Source organism: Chelon labrosus, assembly GCF_963514085.1.
Source record: "Chelon labrosus genome assembly, chromosome: 12".
NCBI classification, from domain to species: domain Eukaryota; kingdom Metazoa; phylum Chordata; class Actinopteri; order Mugiliformes; family Mugilidae; genus Chelon; species Chelon labrosus.
Window position 1 is genome coordinate 15,078,105 of NC_140345.1, and position 18,047 is coordinate 15,096,151.

Sequence of the window (18,047 nt, forward strand, 5' to 3'; positions counted from 1 at the left end):
ATTTGTGAGCACATGCTCCACCTGCTGGAAACACAAAACACCCAAAATACAAGGACTCGATCTTGGCCAAAGTCATTACTACTCTTGGTTCGTTGCTGGCGGCTTTCATCCATACCGTAGGCCTAGATGGTACGAATTCCTCTTTGGACAAGTAGCATGTCATCGCTTTATGTTCAGGGCATTAGCCCGGTTTTGCATGTACCCTGAATGTTGCACAAAACATTTTACTCAGCAGAAAGTCCTGCAGATGTTTTGAGGCATTTGTGACACCACAGTATGCCAGATATTCTGTTATATTAAACAACATATAAGAGAGAGAAACACGGTTGCTCACTAATATATGCAAATGGGGGATGTACAAGATTGAAAACCAAGTCTTATGCATTAGCAGTAATTCGACAAAAGAACAAATCCACTAAACGTATGCACCAATTATCTATGTTGTTACAGCATCAGACAGGTGTTAATTCAACTGGATGATAATTTTGGAGGATATAGTTCGTGGTGTTGTTAAACTGGATTCATTTAAACACTAAAGTGTTTCTGTTATTTAGCTCACGAGACTAAAATGGGGTTGTCGTAATAAAAGAAATATGTCGGTACAACACAATACAATTCAACGGCACTGCAAACCACAGCCTCCAAACTGAAGACACAGTTGAATCGATAGCTCTCTCAGTTATTTTAAACAAATGCTGATTAGCATAACCTTCATGAAGCTAAGTGCAGGATTGCTATATTAGAATGCATTCATTTTCACCGGTGTACCTAATGAACTGGCAGGTCTACACTCATTGCAGTCACTTTATTGTTTCAGAATGACTACAAGGGACGCCTAACACTAAAAGTTTTTACCATTTATTTTTAAAACAAGGAAGTCACAAATGTCAAATTCACTCAAACTAAAAAAAAGGACGAATGATGCATTTTAAGAAAATTTAAAGCCATTTATTGGAATTTACCCCCGTCGTCTACAAAGGCAGGCGTACAAAAACACATTCAGACCACACGTTACTGAGGAAAAGCTCAGCATGTGCTCCCTTCAGTCTTCTTCATTGTGATTTTTATGAGGCGTGTTGCAACCTTGAAGCAATCTGCAGCACCCAAATTTAGTTCCTGCGCCTCCTCTGCCTTCGTAGAGAGGCAAAGAATTCAGGCCAAGTGAGATGGATGTTGCCGAGACTCCCCTGGTATACTGGTGCTAAAGAGGCGACCACTTTTGTCCTTTTTTTTACTATATTATTTGGACTTTTCCAGTTACAGATCCATCACCTCCTGCTCCACGGTCTTTCCACTGGTTTCAACATACCTCTCTTGCACCCCGAGAGTACTGGAAGGTCATTAGTTAAGGGAAACAGTTTAAAATGTAACACAAACAGGACAAAACATAATCCCATTTGGGCTATTTTTATCGCAATCAGTTCTGTGTCATTATAAACACCAGAGTATTATTAAGTCTTTCAGCCACCTCCCGTGAATCTTAAGGTTTGTTTTTAAAGCAGATGAGTCACAGTGAGTCACCAGAGTGATTAGGAAAGGATACGAGTCGAACTGGAAGTCTGCCCCCACAGCGGCTGACATCATGGCTTGCAGATTCCTCTCCTCCAGGTCTCCAAAGCAGTAGCCATTGGCCTTGTCCACTGCTCGTAAGACCTGAATCATGCTCTCTTTGTCCTGGGGACAGAAAAGAGAAGAGTTTCAACAAGGGGACTTTCCCTGTGGAAATTTAGTGAAACTAACCACTGACAAAATATTTACAGAAACCTTGTACGTGTGCAGTTTAAAGACATTTATATTTCTGCTTAATGAATAACTATAAAAGTACATGGAGTCAGTATCACAAGTCTGGTTATACACCGATCAGCCACAATATTAAAACCACTGACAGGAGAAGTAGATAAAATTGACCATCTTGTGACAATACAATGTTCTGCGGGGGAACTTTTGGACCTGGCATTCGTGTGGATGTTACTTAGACATGTACCCACACGTACCATCTGCCTAGACCAGACCAGGCACCCCCACCCCCATAGCAATGACACTCCTTGATGGCAGCAGGATGCAGCCTGACACAGGCACATTAACAACTTAAACTTAAAAAAAAAAAAAAAACATGAAAAACAGCACAAGGTATTAACCTGGCCTCAAAATTCTCTAGATCCCAAACTGATCAAGTATCTGTGGGATGCACTGGAACCAGCCTAATCCCCAGACACCACAGGACACCCTCAGAAGGCCCATGTCCATTCTCTGATGAGTCACAACTGTTTTGGAGGGACTAGAGAGACTTACACAATATTAGGAAGTGGTCATTATCTTAAGCCTTCTTAGAAATGTAACTAATAAGCGTTTGGCATTATGAGATTCACACAAAGCGGTAAAACCTCACTGACTTTGCATTTTGTCTTTCTCAAGGTTGTATCTTTTAAGTGTTCAGCACCACAGGTACCCAACGTAACTAGTGGATGCATAACTAAGAAGTTGTAGAAAACAGAAAAAAATTTATCAAGGCTGCATTTTTCCACCAAAAAAAACAAGCGTGCAAACCTGTCTTTTGTATAAACTCCTAGTCCCCGTGTGCAGTGATGGAACGCGGTCTAGACTCGTGTCTCTGGTAGCACAAAGGATGAAATTATTCTCAATAAAGAACTAATGTCTGGGAATGAATGCGGCGTGCAGACTGGCTATTCCCTTTTGACAGTCCAATCCATCTGAAGAAAATTTATCCAATCTTCAGTTTTAAATGCTGAAAGTGCTTTATGATTAAGGTGTACTATTAAACTATTAAATATATAATGGCTGACTTTTTCGAAATTCTTAGAAGACCCGAGTGAATTATTCTTGAAGATTTAAGCCACTTCTGCGCAGCATGGATGCTTAATGGGTACTTAAATCTTTCACAAAACAAGAAATTCTTGCCACGCTCTCAACACATCTCTGCTAAATGAGACTGTTCAAACAGAAAATAATTATGATGATTTTAAAAGCACAAATCGAATAAGGCTAATCCTATTTCTTTAATCTACTGAAACATCTGGTATAAATCAGTGGACTCACAGCAATATTAGTTCTTGAGGATGGGAATACACAACCAGCCGTATGAAGCACACAACAACAAAAACAAAAACAAAAAAAAAATGCTTCAAAAGCAGCAGTGATACCTGCACGTTGAGGGGCACAAAGGAGACGAGGCTGTAATCCTGTATGACTTCGGCCAGCTTTTCATTTAAGTGGTGGAATTTTTTGAAGAAGGGGTCTGCGGCCAAGTGATCGAGAAGATAGGTCAGATCCATGACCTCAGTGTAGAAGTCCAGATTGAAGGCTGTACAAGACACAAAGATGTTACCACGGCAGATGTATAAGTATGAAATTCAATACTCTGAACTATAATGAAATTACAGACGCGTGTCGAAGAAAGGAAACTACCTCATTTGTATTATACGGTCACAATTATCCTCCTTCTTGACTGTTATAATGTTTAGTTTATGTTGAAACAGAGTAAGAAAGTTGGTAATTCATCTAGTTACTAATGCTGTTAAAATGGATTGAATAAACATTTAAGTGTTTCTGTTATTTAACTTAGACCACTCACTGACTAATATGTCAAAATAATAGAAACATGCGTCAGTACGACACAATACAACTCAATAGAACTGCAAATAAAAACACAGCAGGATCACTTATCTCAGTTATTTTAAGCAAATGTTGACACTATAACTTTCATGAAGCCAAGATTTAGTGCGGGACTGTTATATTAGAGTGCATTCGTGAGTCTATTTTTGTGTGTGGTAACATCTGGTTGGTCTGACGCTCACCTAGTTTGCCATACTGCTCGATCAAGTCCATCTTGGAGAGGATGTTGACGTGGGGCAGCTCCACGTGCAGCATGGTGGACAGAGAGGTGCACAGCACGGAGATGAACTTCGCTGGGTCAGCGCAGTAATGAGAGTCGACAAGATGCACTGCTGTCAGCTAAAAAAGAAAAGTGTGGCAGAATGACGAACTGAAATCACCTCATTAATGTTGTATGAACACCATGACTGCATGAGTATCAGCTCATGACTCAGGGGACATGAGATCACTACCCCATATCTGGATGCTGAAGAAGCTCACCCTAAAATTCCACTTGGCCAGCTGTGAGAATATATTCTTCACCGAACTCTGGTGGGTGTAGAGCTCCACCTGTCCCGGACAGTCAAACAGGAAGTAACAATCGCTGTAGTCTTTCAGCTTGTTCTCCAACCAGTCTAGGTTTGCTTCCACATACTCCATACAGTAGAGAAGTCCACCGTTGGGGCCGAGCTTCAGGCTCTCCATGACATCGTCCAGAGTGACCAGCTCTGAGATATCCACCCCACAGGAATAAGGTATTCCTTCGTTGGCAGGGTCCATGTTCACCACAACCACCTTACGTCCCAGGTGAGTCAGGAACTCTTGCATCCCTTGGCAGTATGTGGTTTTGCCCGAGCCTGGAGGTCCAATAACCACCTGACCGAAGCGCAGAGAGGGTTTTACTCCCGTCTGGTTGGACATGATTTTAAAGCCAAAGGAAGTGAGGCTGCAGAGATTCACATTAGGAGGACCAGGAGGTCAGATGGGACACACGTGATGATGTCCTGCGCAGGAGATCAACATCCAGCTGATGTGTGATTACCTGGCAGAGTCCCAAAGTCTCATATTAGTACAACCGGAGCAGCACTTAAGCTTTTCTGACATTAATTAGTAAACTTTGAATCTCTTAAAACACAATAAACAAATCTGGGACTTACCGATACACTGGGGTAAGATGATGGACACAACTTTCCAAATGCTAATAAAACGTTTGCGTGTAACCTAAGATGTATTTAACCAAACCTAGCTGCAATTTATGTTATGATATTGTGGTCTTTTATCAAAAAAATACAAAAATATTCATAAGTATCAATCGTTTGTTGCCGTTATTTTAACATGCGTACAGCGGGTGCTAACAAACAAGCTAAGGCTAAAGCACATCCGGGTTAAGTGAACTGTCAAAATAAAAGTGGTCCTCCTTTTTCCAATTTCTTTCAAAGTTTTTACATAAACTTCTGTTTATTTATTTATATTTATACTTAATATATTAGTCTGGCTCATATATGTTCTTATAAATGACCAGAATTAAAAAAACAACAAAAAAAAAACAGTTATTTTGTGTAATAGTGAGTGAGCATTTGGAATTAAAAGTTCAAATTAATAATAAGCACAATTACATTACATGACTTGAAAAATATTTTAATATCGAAGTTAGACAATAAACACATAATACACAGCAGGGTTTTTTTATATTTTAAAAATCAAATCAGTGTCATCTCTTAGGTCCAATGCTGCCACCTGGTAGCCATCCTCTGTACTTCAAGCTGGTGTTAGGTTGGCGTCTCAGCAAGGTGTCACCTCCATCTATGTCTTTGGGTTTATCATATACTGTAGATATATGAAAATTTGTTCTGGCCTTTTTTCCAGTATGTAACAACAATTTCTCTCCATGATACCTGCGCAAAATAGAAACAACAGTGTCAAGTATCCACTCACTCCCAGTACCAAGACATACAATTTACAATATTTGATGTTGGTTGTCACTGCACGCTCACCCAAAGCCTCTTTTGCAGTTGGGATGCTGGCCCTCGCCCTCGAGGGCTTCAGGAATCCCAACCTGGCTGCTCCCCAGTCCTTCACCGTCCTTCCAGCCCTGCTTCTCCATCACACGACGGCCAAAGCCCTAATCCAAGAAAGCAATATGAAGAGAATTTGTTTCACACAAACTAGTGCACGGTCAAACCAAATTATGTGGTAAATTACTTACCTTAGTGAACCTCTCAAAGCTGCCAATAGACTGATTGTGCCCCGCTCCATCTTCAAGACCCTCCCTCAGCCTCTTTTCATAGCGCATTCTGACATAGTCACGAGCATCCATGTCCCCTCCATCTGTGAGAGGAAGGACTGGGGTAAAGGAAATCTGACTATGCAGAGATAATGCGCAGATTCCTATAGTTAATCAAGATAACTGCAAATACCTTTATCGTAGTAAACGCTCATGTCAACATCCCAGTCATCTGCCGTTTGTTCATCAAAGTCTGGAGAAAAACCAAACAGAAAGAGACATAAATGTAAAGATCAACCAAAATGATGAAGCTTGATGTCCCATACCTATGTAGACTCATGTAGTTAACATTACATAATTTAACATATAATTTTTATAAACATAAATAAACCAATATTACAATAAGCTGTAGATAAACCAAAACACCTCCAGGAAAGTGCAGAAAGCTGTATGATTACTCTTTCTGTAGCCTACCTCCTTCTTCCTCCTGCCAGTACTGAGCGTCGGTGTAGAACACAAGGCCCGAGCCCCCCTTTTCCCACTTCAACTCAATCTCTTCTTCATACAGTCTCTCTTTACTCCGCTCCTGGCTTGTTACATCTTCATGCAAGGCCTCGTGGCGCTCCCACTCCTCGCAGTAGTCATCATCCTACAACCAACCACACAAATTACAATTATGGCAATTCAGACCGCCCCATATCACAGCCTGCACATACTAACAACTACTATGCAGTTATTTAACACAGTGCCTTAAACCCACATCATCTGCATTTGACTGTGCGTCCTCCTCCTCCTCCTCTTCTTCTTTCTGCTCCTCATCGGCCTCTGTAGTTTCTGCGCGAGCACCCAGCAGTCTCGATCTTGATGATGTAGCAGCAAAAGTGCCCGGCCCCGATATCTCATGTCCAGCAGCGGTAATTACAGTCTCTTCTGTGGCTGGAAGTGTCCACGTGTTGCGGTACTGGTACGGTACGTTGCCATAGCGGCGGTTGGAGCCGGTTTTGGGGAAAGTGAGGCCCAACTTCCGAATGAGGCGTGGAGGGAGGCGGCAGGACTGGATGAGCTGGAGGAACACTTTCACCGGCGTGCCCACGTTTCCATTCTGCATCAGGGAGGGTGGATTCAGCTCGGACAAGCTTTTGAGGTCGGCCTCTGTGAAAAGCTCCGTTAAGGACATGCGGTGTCGCTGCTCATACTTCGTTTTATAGGGGAATGACCCATCATCTGAAAGAACAAAAATAGAGTAGTGAACATGTTGTGTCACAATTCATGTAAAATATAGTTATGAGACACTCATAAATATTCAATAATTAACAGTAACCCTTTTACAATGTCGGCTTCATGTGATAAATTAGTGTTTTTTGTGTTATTAGCCTCATTTCCTAAGACATGGGGGCACTGACCAGATAAGCTACTATAAATCTGCCACACTAATGACCTGAAACTGACTGTAAAAATCGACCCCCTTTAATGAGTTACACACCTGTACTTATATAATGTAACACTAACCTTTGCCGTTTGAAACTTTTACTCTTTTGATAACACAGCGCCTGCTGAGCCAGTTTCCCTTCGAGTCAATCCAGTGATTCCCCGCATACATCTTTGTGAACCTGTCAACATCTTTAGCATGAACCGAGACTACACAACAGCACGTCTTCGCCGCCTGCTTCGACGCAGAGCTGTGTTTTGTTGGCTTGTCGGCTTCTGAGGATTTAGGGCTGCCTTCATCTTCTTCTTCTTCTTCTTCTTCTTCTTCTTCTCCGCGTCCACACTCCGTGCTGGTCTCGGGTCGCGCCGACTCTCTGAGGACTTCCGGTCGGTGGCGGTAGTGAAAACACTGGAAACCGCCGCTTTCTATGAACTGACTGAAATAATTCCTCAGGTCCGCCGAGCGAAAGGCCGCGGGGATGTTGCTAATAGCGAAGTAAACAGGACCTTCAGCTTCAGTGTCCGCCATGATTGTTTATCTGCCGGAGCAGCCCACGTCATCGGAGCGACGGGCAGAAAATGACGTCACATCCGCCTCCCGAAGCGTCACAAAAGTGAATCGACAAAAATAATAAATTTATCAGAATCAGCTTTAATGACCAAGTATGTGAACACACAGGGAATTTGACTCCGGTAGCTTTACTCTCTTGTACATAACACACCAACTTAAATAAGTGATGAAAATTAAAAATAAAAATAAGATTAAATAAACTAAATCTCAATCTATACACATAAAAATATAGAATAAGAGCAGATACAACGAGACAGGGTTTTGTACAGTTTATGTAATCAATTTAAAATTACTTTATTATATACCTACACCCAGTCAACTGTGATAATAAGAGCATTATAGTGAGACGCTGTCTTTATATTGTTAGTTGTCAGTCCTTTATTCCACTCACAGTCGTGAGACGTGCCGCTGAGCTTGTACAGTAAGACTGTGACATATAGAAACCGTAAACCCTGGTACAATCATTAATAAAGATAGATAGATAGATAGATAGATAGATAGATAGATAGACTAACCAAAAAAACATGTACAAAAAGTGTACTTTACATAGCTACAGCTTTATATACATTCCAACTATCGTCTCTTATACGTTTACAAATTCTGTAATTTTACAATACAAAACCTATACAGTAGATTATACATATATTTTAAGTGTCTATATAACAAGAGAAATAACTACTATATGTAATCTAGGGGCGGCACAGTGGCGAGGTGGTTAACACTGATGCCTCACAGCGAGAAGGTTCCGGGTTAGGTTAAGTGGTGATACTAAATCGGCCGTGGGTGTGAGTGTGAATGGTTGTCTGTCGACTGCCGACCTGTCCAGGGTGAACCCCGCCTTTCACCCGATGACAGCAGGGATAGGCTTCAGCAGACCCTGCGACCCCTCACAGGAACCAGCGATTTCAGAATATGAATGAATGATGTAATCTAATGTCTGTGAAGGTTCTCAGTCATCCAGGTCATGGTATATCCAACAAAGGTTAAAAAAAGGCAACTGGACTTGTAGAGTTTTTTGAGAAGACGTTTCACCACTCATCCGAGTAGCTTCTTCAGTTCTTCAGTCCAGTTGCCTTTCTTGAACCTTTGTTGGAGATGTAATCTAATGAAATATTGGAAAATGGGAAATGTAAAAAGAAGGGGTGGGGTGTCACCTTGCTCTGCCACAGCCTCCCTAATTAATGGGAGGCTGTAAGCTGTTGTAGTAAAAAGTGGGTCTAAATTGTCCCAAAGTTTTGCAAAGAGCCTTCAAGGGCATCCAATTTTCTCAAGTTTCAGAAAACGCACAGTGTCCCTAATTTATCTTGTAAAGCTGGGAGATGCTCTCCCCTCCCAGGAGAGAAGAATCCTATGTCCAAATACATTCTTTCTTTCTTTCTTTCTTTCTTTCTTTCTTTCTTTCTTTCTTTCAGTGACATGCAAAATGTATTAAAGGCAATGCATTGTGCTTTCTTTACCCCAGCTTACCCCAGTATACCTTTGGGCAAAAGGGTGGTTAGAGAGACATTGATGTATTTTGATTGAGAGCAGCATTGCCTTTGTTTTACTAATCTTTAGTGAACACACAAAGAGTCCTGAGCTGTGTCAAACACAGAAGTGAACATGAAGCACTGACCAAAACACTCACAGTGAACTCTGTTCTCTTTAACAGTCAGCGTAAAAATAGGTGAAAGGTGAAATGACTCATATAAAACTAGAAAACTGAATAAAACATAAGGCAAAAAAGTTTCACAAAAACAAGTGAAGTGCTTTACAATACTGTACGTTTTTAACTTCCCACAGAAATTTGTTCGTCAGAGGTCGTTAACCCAGAGGCTGACTACTTGTTTGGCCTTCACCTCAGCTTTTTATCGTTGTATTTTGATAGTAATAGGCAGTAAAACTAGACTCGGGTGTCTGGACCCTGACATCACTTTGGAAAACCACATGTATTGTGTATTTGTCACATCCACTGTGGTTTCCAGAAGCTGATACTAATTGTTATAATGCTAGAACAAGGGGAAAGATCCAGATATACAGAAATGTCAAAAATTCAATCTCAGTTTTCATTTTAAAGTCTTTACTAAACTAGATTGTAAAACACTGGAAGACTACTGACTTCAGGCCATGTCTTAGCAAATATCTATATCAAATACTTTATTCTTCTGTATAACTGAATAAATTGTTCTCTGAAATGTTTGATACCAGATACCATTTCAACAACAACGAAACACAGATGCTTTTTTAAAAAAATTTTTTTTTAATATATTAAGAATAAAATATATGAAATCATTTCTCAAATGCCTTACCCAAGAAAGGCACGTATTCACTTTGTTTATACAGACATTGACAAAAATATAACTTAAATCAGAATATATCTAATCAAAGAAAAAAAAACAAATTACAGACACTTCTTTTGTTTCTTCTTCTTCTTATGTTTAAGTTCAACAAGGTGGCACAGTGGTGTGATGGTTAGCACTGATGCCTCACAGCAAGAAGGTTCTGGGTTTGAATCCGTTTGTTAGGTGAATTGGTGAGGTGTTGTCTGTCTCTCTGTGGTAGCCCTGCGATAGACTAGCAACCTGTCCCCGCCTCTCGTCCAACGACAGCTGGTATAAGCTCCAGCCCTCACCAGTTCATTAACAGTCCTGCACAAAATCTTAGCTTTATGTAGATTACTGTGTTCAGTTGATGTGGAAACTGCGTAAGGAAGGAGGCAATTCAACTGCAGGATCATCTTGGACGGTGTAGTTTGTGGTGTTGTTAAACTGGATTGAACTCAAAGAAAAAGCGTCTCTGCCATTTAGCTTAATCCTCTGACTAAAATGCGGTTGTAAAATAATGAAATCATGCGTCGGTACAACAAAATACTGTCCAATAATGCTACAAACCACGGCAAGATGAAAACACAGTTCAATCAACAGCTCTCTCAGCTGTTTTACACAAATGCTGAATTCACTAGTTTACCTGACGAACTGGCATAACAGGTTCAAAATCCACTAATGTTTGAGCTACAGATATATATACATATATATGTATATATATGTATATATATCATTTGAAGTGTAAACAAAGTTTTCTGATGAATTAGAAAGGTCGTTTTTTTCAAACCCTTTTGTATTTAATGATTGTTAGTGTGATTGTCAAGCAATATATTTATATAGAGAGGTGAATAGAATTCCTGTGTGATTTAACGATTTCTTTTGTAACACTGTAAAAGTGATCTTTGGGTTGGTGGCCTTGTTAAAAACGGAGTCAGGCGAATGAACCTCCACTGTATTAGCAGTAGGTCAAGGCTAGGAGTCACGCACCGTGTCCATCATGCACACGTGGTGGCACCGACAGTTCAGTGACCCGAGAAGACCAGAAAAAGTTAAGTCAATAGGAAGTCAGGATTTCGAGGTAAACTTTGTGGCTTTTTGTGGGTGATGAACTCTCTGAAACGGCCGAATGATGTATGACATTTTTATCACATCCAACAGTGCAGGCAGAGCTAATTGTATTTATTCATTGTTCAAGTTTTTAACATCATAATGGTAAATAAAGAATTGGGCATTTTCAGGTGGGAACTGTTGCATCATGCTTCATCAGACCGTTTCGCTTGCTTGATCTCATAATACAGCAGTTGTTCCACTTATGGACTGAAGGACATTTTATTTTTACTATCCAGGTGGAGATAAGCGTCTGTCCTCCGTGCCCGTCTCTGCCTGCTCCTAACCTCTATAAACACGGGCCTTATCACAAGCATTTACAACTGTCAGCATGCATCGCGAAGCCTGAGGCCTACCAAGTGCATTACAGGTCACGTCACTGTAAGGATAGCATTCTTGGAGATAACGTAATGTGTTTTATCATGTTTTGAAGCTGTAGTTCATTATCATTTAGCTTCTGTGAGTACAGACACCATGTCTCCTATGAATGATACCACTGTATCTTAATGAGATCACCCCTGGAAAAAAAAGTGAGGCTATGAAACATATTAGTATTCTGCCAAGGAATGAGTAAAGACAGTGATGAGGTAATGCAAATATTCGGTGACTGGCGCTGCCAGTTGTGTCTGGTGAGTAATGTCTTTATTGCAGTAATTGACTTCATGAACTGTCCTTGACTCCTCTGCTCTGCAGGTCACATCTTCCACTGGGACTTCCACGCTGTGACTGCTCCAGACTTCCTGTCCTGTCAAACCTTTTGGGAAGTGTCCCACCAAAAATAAAGAGCACAGTACTTTACATGCTGTGTCCCCTGTGATTATAGTATAATAAATATTTTAAGGTTCCCTGAGCAAAATGTTCAAACTAAAAGATCTTGTCGTTTGTTTATTTGCAGCAGTAATAAAGTCATTTGCTTATCAGTCTCAAATCACGGTGCCAGGCACGGGGAAGACAACAAAATTAGATGAATTTAGATGACCGGTGTAACAGTTTTGAGCCAAAGCTTCTGCTAAGACCAGACTCAAGACCGTCAAGTGAAAAAGTGCAACATACTAGGATTTTACATTTTTACATCTTTTCCCTAACCAGTTGCGTCTTGTAATGCTCTACCTGACAGCACATGTACCCGCTGACAGGTTTATCTCTGCCTCCTCCTCACAGTGCGAACAGACTACTGGTTAAAATGCAACTGGTGATTTTTAATGGAAGACGGCAACATGAAAACACAACCTGAATGGCCCGACCCATGTGGCCAGTGAGTCTGACTGAACACGTGACGTGCAATAAATCATCTTACTTCAGAGACCTGTTCAGAGAAACTTGTCATATTTTGTTTGTTTCACCAGCTCATTTTTAAATGGGTCATTACGAGGGCTTGAGCAACACTTGTTTACAGTGTAGCTGGCCACGCTTGGCCGTTTTGTAATTTTGATGCTTGTTATGTAAAGGTAGCATTATTTAAGCACAAAATATTTAATTACACTTAAAGGTTACATGTTTTTTAAATCCCAACTTTAAAAACGTATCCTCTTTCCTTTGGGAAGTTCTCAGCATCCATATCATTATTTAGCATTGTTAAGTAAAACACGACACGTAGCTTAGGCTAACTTCAAATGTAATTCAGGTTAGGGTTAGGACACGAGAAGCCACGTACACAAAATGCTTGGCACTTGAACGGTAAGATCAGCAGTAAGTTGTGAGAAGACCGCTGCTAGGTGTCTGTTGGCATCTAGAAATCACTGAGGTAGTGTTAGCAAGCTAGCAAGTGTTAGCAACTCTTAGCAAGCTAACGACCAACGGAAACAGAAAAGGCAAAACTAAAAGAATATCAACATTCATATTTTTTATTTATTTATTTGATAGAGACAGTGCACATTAATGAACATCTATTCAGACAGCAATAGACGTAAATATCCCGGATTATAGCAACAATGCTAATTTGCATCCGCAGTGACTACGCAGGTTACACAAAAACATGATAAGACATAGGACAGGACAATAGATCACAATAACAGCACATTACAAGGCAATACATTACTAAGAAAATAAAAGTCAATGGTTACAAGACTGGTTTGCTTTCAACCACTGCTTGAGGTAAGTTATGAAGGTTTGTAATGTGGGACACTCCCTTATGGAGAGTGGAAGACCGTTCCAGATCTTACTGGTCTTTACAGAAAGAGCATTTTGTCCAAAGGTTGTTTTTCAGTGTGGGACCTCACAGTCCCCTCAAGAGGAGGCCCTGGTCCTGAGACCGCCTGTGAGCCCTTTTTTTTTTAAGAAAGTCAGACATGGGAGGTGGGGCAAGTCCATGTAACACCTTTATAACTCTAAAAAAGAAACCTCTGTCACAATATGTAAAACATCAGCCATTACGTCGCAACTCGGGAACTCTGGATTTTACCAAGATTTCCAGTTATGACATTATGAATAACACACAAGAGAGAGCTGTATACATGGACACAGCTTGGCACACACTCGGATATAAATTGCTAGTTTGGCTAATAAGCCAGTGAGGTTCTCCCGCTCCAGTTTTTAAGATCCTTCTGCATTTCGCAGCATTTATGTTTTCGATTTCCGGTCCACAGATTATAAAGACATCAGTCATATTTCTAGTATCAGGGAATTGTCATTGTTAATTAATTCATTCATTCATCTTCTGTACCCGCTTATTCCTGTTAAGGGTCGCGGGGGTCTGCTGGAGCCTATCCCAGCTGTCATCGGGCAAGAGGCGGGGTACACCCTGGACAGGTCGCAAGTCCATCGCAGGGCTAACACAGAGAGACAGACAACCATTCACACTCACACGCACACCTACGGCCAATTTAGAATCACCAATCAACCTAATGAGCATGTCTTTGGACGGTGGGAGGAAGCTGGAGTACCCGGAGAGAACCCACGCAGACACAGGGAGAACATGCAAACTCCCATGGATTCGAACCCAGGACCTTCTCGCTGTGAGGCATCAGTGCTAACCACCTCGCCACTGTGCTGCCCCGTCATTGTTAATATTATTGTTTTTTTTTCTTAACAAAGACAAATCTTCCACCAAATAAAAGCATGTACACAGAGTAATAATCCACTTTGTCTGTAGTTTGATGTGTCTGGTCATGTGCACTTTTGTTGCAATACCAAATTAGCAGCAGGATGACTAGTGATGCTGTTTCCAGCTCCTTTATTACATCCGTAGTACATCCTCACAGAGCTGCTAGGCTGGCTCTACACTTACAAGACATTGCGCTACTGTTCAGCCTGGCTGCCAGTTTGTTCCAGTCCAAGTCAGACTAATGACCTCAGTATACAGCTTATAGATATGTAATGCTCTTGGGAGGCCATGTTGGCCGATTTGAGTTCATTCTTCAAACGGCAAATTTCCACCAAATTGTAGTTTCAAAATAGCACCGGTGTTCCAGGATTAGAAATAGACAGACCACATCTAAAAACAACAGGAAAAAAAAAGCTGCTCCTCGTGAGGACTTAACTTATAGGTCAGTGCCCTCTTTCTGCTTTGGCTTCTTTCCAGCTCTACAAGTGTGATCTGGCAGTGTGCAGGGACACACCGTGGGGCTGATTACCTCTGCAGTCCTTGGTAGCTTGGTACTGCCTGGGTTAATGACACCTGCGACAAGATAAGGCCCAACCCTCTTGATACCCGTGCGATACTCCAGCCGCTCCTTTTCATTGAGAAAAGCTTATCGGTTTCCCGGGGGTTATTCTGTCAGTCACCTGGCAGACCACACGGTTGTTTTTCACATAGCGTATTGACAAGTCAAGGTTCACCGAGCAGGGTGGGTTGGCCTTATAAGTACAGGGATACTGGTGGCAGCAGCAGCACAACCTCATAAAGAGTCCTGAGAGTCCTGTGAGAGGACGCTTACATTTAACTACAGAGGCTATAAAACTCTGAATCACATAAAATGGATAATGGATGCTTTTGTTCGACCAGCCGCGATAGGCTTTCAAATCCTATCCTCTACAACATCCTCAGTCAAATGGATAGCAGCAATCCAAGCCAGGACAGCTTCAACTACAGTTCAGTACCTCACAGATGCAACTGTGAGGTGCGGCGGACAGTGTGCTTGAAAATGCCGTCTGAGATTTGCAAAGAAGCTTCGGCGGTTCTGGTTAAAACCCTCCACTTCATGAAGAATTTACCTGCCTTTAACCAGCTGCCTCCCAACGACCAGTTCACACTTCTCAAAAGCTGCTGGGCACCGCTGTTCATTTTGGGTCTGGCTCAGGAGCATGTGGACTTTGAGGTGACGTACACCCCGGCTGACAGCATGCTGAAAAAGATCCTCCTGAACCGCCAGGAGAGTCCCGAGGTGGAAAGGGAGCAGCCCACCATGGCCGGTGTCAGCAAACTAAACTCCTGCCTCAAAAAGTTCTGGAGTTTGGATTTGAGTCCAAAGGAGTATGCATACCTCAAAGGGACCACGATATTTAATCCAGGTATGTTTAAAAGATTTCATAAATATATATATGTCTGAGTCGTTGCTGAAATAACGCAGTGTAAAAATGCTTTATGCACACATGTAACCCTACTTTCTTATTTGTCACTGTCAACAGACGTACCTGATTTAAAGGCGCCCCTCTTTGTGGAAGGATTGCAACAGGAAGCTCAGCACGCCCTGAGCGAGGTGGTCCAGCTCCTTCACCCGGGGGACCAGGACCGCTTCGCTCAAATCCTGCTCACAGCCTCCATGCTTCAGAGTATCACACCCAGCATCATCACCGAACTCTTCTTCCGGCCGGTCATAGGCCAGGCGAATCTGCTGGAGCTGCTGGTCGACATGCTCTTCCACAGATAGAAGATTTGGATTTCATTAAAAAGAAAAAAAACAAAAGACTATCCTGGAGAAATTTGAATCCTTTGTTTAGAAGTAGTGACGCAGAACCTTTTTCTTCACAACCAAAACAATGTTCCATCATGAAATGAAAGGGCGACTCTAAAAAGCACTTACAATAACAAACAAAACAAAAAAAGAACTGTGAATGGATGCACATGGGATTAGGAATCCTTACATTTTACTGTACAATGAAGCTGAGGTCACTTTAGCCCAGTCTGAAAAGATTTTATCCACTGAAGCGGAAAGATGTTCCACAAGAAGACAGACTTTACCTGTCTCTCTAATGTACTTGATCTTATGTTGAAGTTTTGTTTGTCTCACTGCTGTAGATAAGTGTTTAAAACATTTCTAATAAATATATTTTTCTACCTGAACGTAACATAGAAGTTCTGTCTCGGTCATTAAGAGAGCACGCTAAATGTAATAATATTTGTTTTATGGCTCCCTATGGTCCATTTGGCAGCTCCATCAGGGCTGACATCATTAATGTTGTGCAGCCAATTATTGCTCAAGTGCATTTATTTTTGCCAGCGTTTCCAAAGTGCGGCCGTGATGACACGGTGGCCGAAACGTTGCACCTTCTGAACGTACACAGACCTTAATGGATCATTAAACAAACCGCTGGAACAATCAGAAGCTGCAAACACATTGTGACGCTGCATTTTCTCCAACATTTTCTGAGGCGACGCTATGAGTTTTAAGTTCATTCATTCATTCATCTTATTCCTGTTAAGGGTCGCGGGGGTCTGCTGGAGCCTATCCCAGCTGTCATTGGGCGAGAGGCGGGGGTACACCCTGGACAGGTCGCCAGTCTATCGCAGGGCCAACACAGCAGAGACAGACAACCATTCACACTCACACTCACACCTACGGCCAATTTAGAATCACCAATCAACCTAATGAGCATGTCTTTGGACGGTGGGAGGAAGCCGGAGTACCCGGAGGGAACCCACGCAGACACAGGGAGAACATGCAAACTCCACACAGAAAGACCCAGTCGGCCCATGGATTCGAACCCGGGACCTTCTCGTTGTGAGGCATCAGTGCTAACCACCTCGTCACTGTGCCGCCCTAACTTTCAAGTTAGTTTCCAGTTTAATATTGCTCAATGCGAATTTGTCATATCATACTGATGTGGCCGAAATGGCAGGGTCAGACGTCGGTGATCAGTGCTTATCACACCGAATACTTTTATCTCTTCAATCAAGATGGAAAGACTGATCTTGTTTCCATTATGACCACAAATACTGAAGCGTAACAGCTGCTGATGTTTTTGTCTTGTGCTGCTTTGTCTCCCTCTCATGGAGAACACTGGAAGTCCCATGTATTGTCTTTTTTTTTGTCAAACTACAGAAACTGACTTAAACTAAAAAGACACACACACGTGCATGACGGTGTAAAAGCCATACACGAAGCCATCATCAAGCTGTCTGATACACAAAAGTAAGTCTAGGATATAAGATGCTAAATCCAACGTGCAGCAAAAATCGGAGCCTGCTCTTGACAATCTGCAGGCTATATTTCATATAAAAGAGGCCCTCTTGATTTCGTGCTACCCTGTGGTATGTTAGTTGTGAAACAGTGAGCTTTTACATGACACCTCATACAGGTAAAACAGGAATGTGCCGGTGGGGGCAGTGAGCCAGAGGAAACGGGGTTACACAGACCAACTGAAACACGCTGCAAACAGAGCAGCTTCTTTCTCTTTAGGCTTTGTCGAGTATGGACTGATTTTTTTGTTTGTTTGTTTGTTTCTTGGCCAGCCTTTTAGCTTTCAGTTTTTTACGTATTAGAAAACTACTTTCTCTTTCTTTAGAACATTATTCTCCTTGTAAGAGCAGATGTTTGACTTATTTTGTCCCTTCTCAAATCACTGACACTAAATCTTAAGGTGAACATGAAGCAAAATGTAATCTTTATTAGCTGAAAATCTCTACAGGCCAATTGTTAAAAAG

At 41.7% G+C, this 18,047-nt stretch overlaps 3 protein-coding genes across 3 annotated transcripts; 1 reads left to right on the plus strand and 2 right to left on the minus strand.

The window, feature by feature from the left end:
- Positions 1-942: 942 nt before the first annotated feature.
- Positions 943-4,981, minus strand: gpn2 (GPN-loop GTPase 2). The gene is made up of 6 exons (XM_084556787.1): positions 4,770-4,981; positions 4,114-4,654; positions 3,816-3,972; positions 3,162-3,322; positions 1,544-1,674; positions 943-1,330 (listed from the first exon to the last, which is right to left on the minus strand). Exons 2-6 carry the CDS (start codon positions 4,531-4,533, stop codon positions 1,258-1,260), a joined length of 942 nt encoding a protein of 313 aa, XP_084412913.1. The 5' UTR covers positions 4,534-4,654; positions 4,770-4,981; the 3' UTR covers positions 943-1,257.
- A 259-nt stretch (positions 4,982-5,240) lies between these two features.
- On the minus strand, positions 5,241-7,811 carry gpatch3 (G patch domain containing 3). The gene is made up of 7 exons (XM_084556783.1): positions 7,346-7,811; positions 6,597-7,060; positions 6,311-6,485; positions 6,030-6,089; positions 5,819-5,940; positions 5,607-5,734; positions 5,241-5,507 (listed from the first exon to the last, which is right to left on the minus strand). Exons 1-7 carry the CDS (start codon positions 7,791-7,793, stop codon positions 5,324-5,326), a joined length of 1,581 nt encoding a protein of 526 aa, XP_084412909.1. The 5' UTR covers positions 7,794-7,811; the 3' UTR covers positions 5,241-5,323.
- A 7,135-nt stretch (positions 7,812-14,946) lies between these two features.
- Positions 14,947-16,096, plus strand: nr0b2a (nuclear receptor subfamily 0, group B, member 2a). Its single transcript, XM_084556788.1, has 2 exons — positions 14,947-15,694; positions 15,812-16,096. Exons 1-2 carry the CDS (start codon positions 15,160-15,162, stop codon positions 16,051-16,053), a joined length of 777 nt encoding a protein of 258 aa, XP_084412914.1. The 5' UTR covers positions 14,947-15,159; the 3' UTR covers positions 16,054-16,096.
- The last annotated feature ends 1,951 nt before the right edge of the window (positions 16,097-18,047 follow it).

Coding starts and splice junctions, on each gene's coding strand:
- gpn2 (XM_084556787.1), bottom strand. CDS start 4,533: ATGTCCAACCAGACGGGAGTAAAACCCTCTCTGCGCTTCGGTCAGGTG. Junction 3,973..4,113: donor TGGCCAAGTGGAATTTTAGG/GTGAGCTTCTTC, acceptor TTTCTTTTTTAG/CTGACAGCAGTGCATCTTGT. Junction 3,323..3,815: donor CGAGCAGTATGGCAAACTAG/GTGAGCGTCAGA, acceptor TGTCTTGTACAG/CCTTCAATCTGGACTTCTAC.
- gpatch3 (XM_084556783.1), bottom strand. CDS start 7,793: ATGGCGGACACTGAAGCTGAAGGTCCTGTTTACTTCGCTATTAGCAAC. Junction 6,486..6,596: donor CACAGTCAAATGCAGATGAT/GTGGGTTTAAGG, acceptor GGTTGGTTGTAG/GATGATGACTACTGCGAGGA. Junction 5,735..5,818: donor GCTTTGAGAGGTTCACTAAG/GTAAGTAATTTA, acceptor TTCTTGGATTAG/GGCTTTGGCCGTCGTGTGAT.
- nr0b2a (XM_084556788.1), top strand. CDS start 15,160: ATGGATAATGGATGCTTTTGTTCGACCAGCCGCGATAGGCTTTCAAAT. Junction 15,695..15,811: donor GACCACGATATTTAATCCAG/GTATGTTTAAAA, acceptor CACTGTCAACAG/ACGTACCTGATTTAAAGGCG.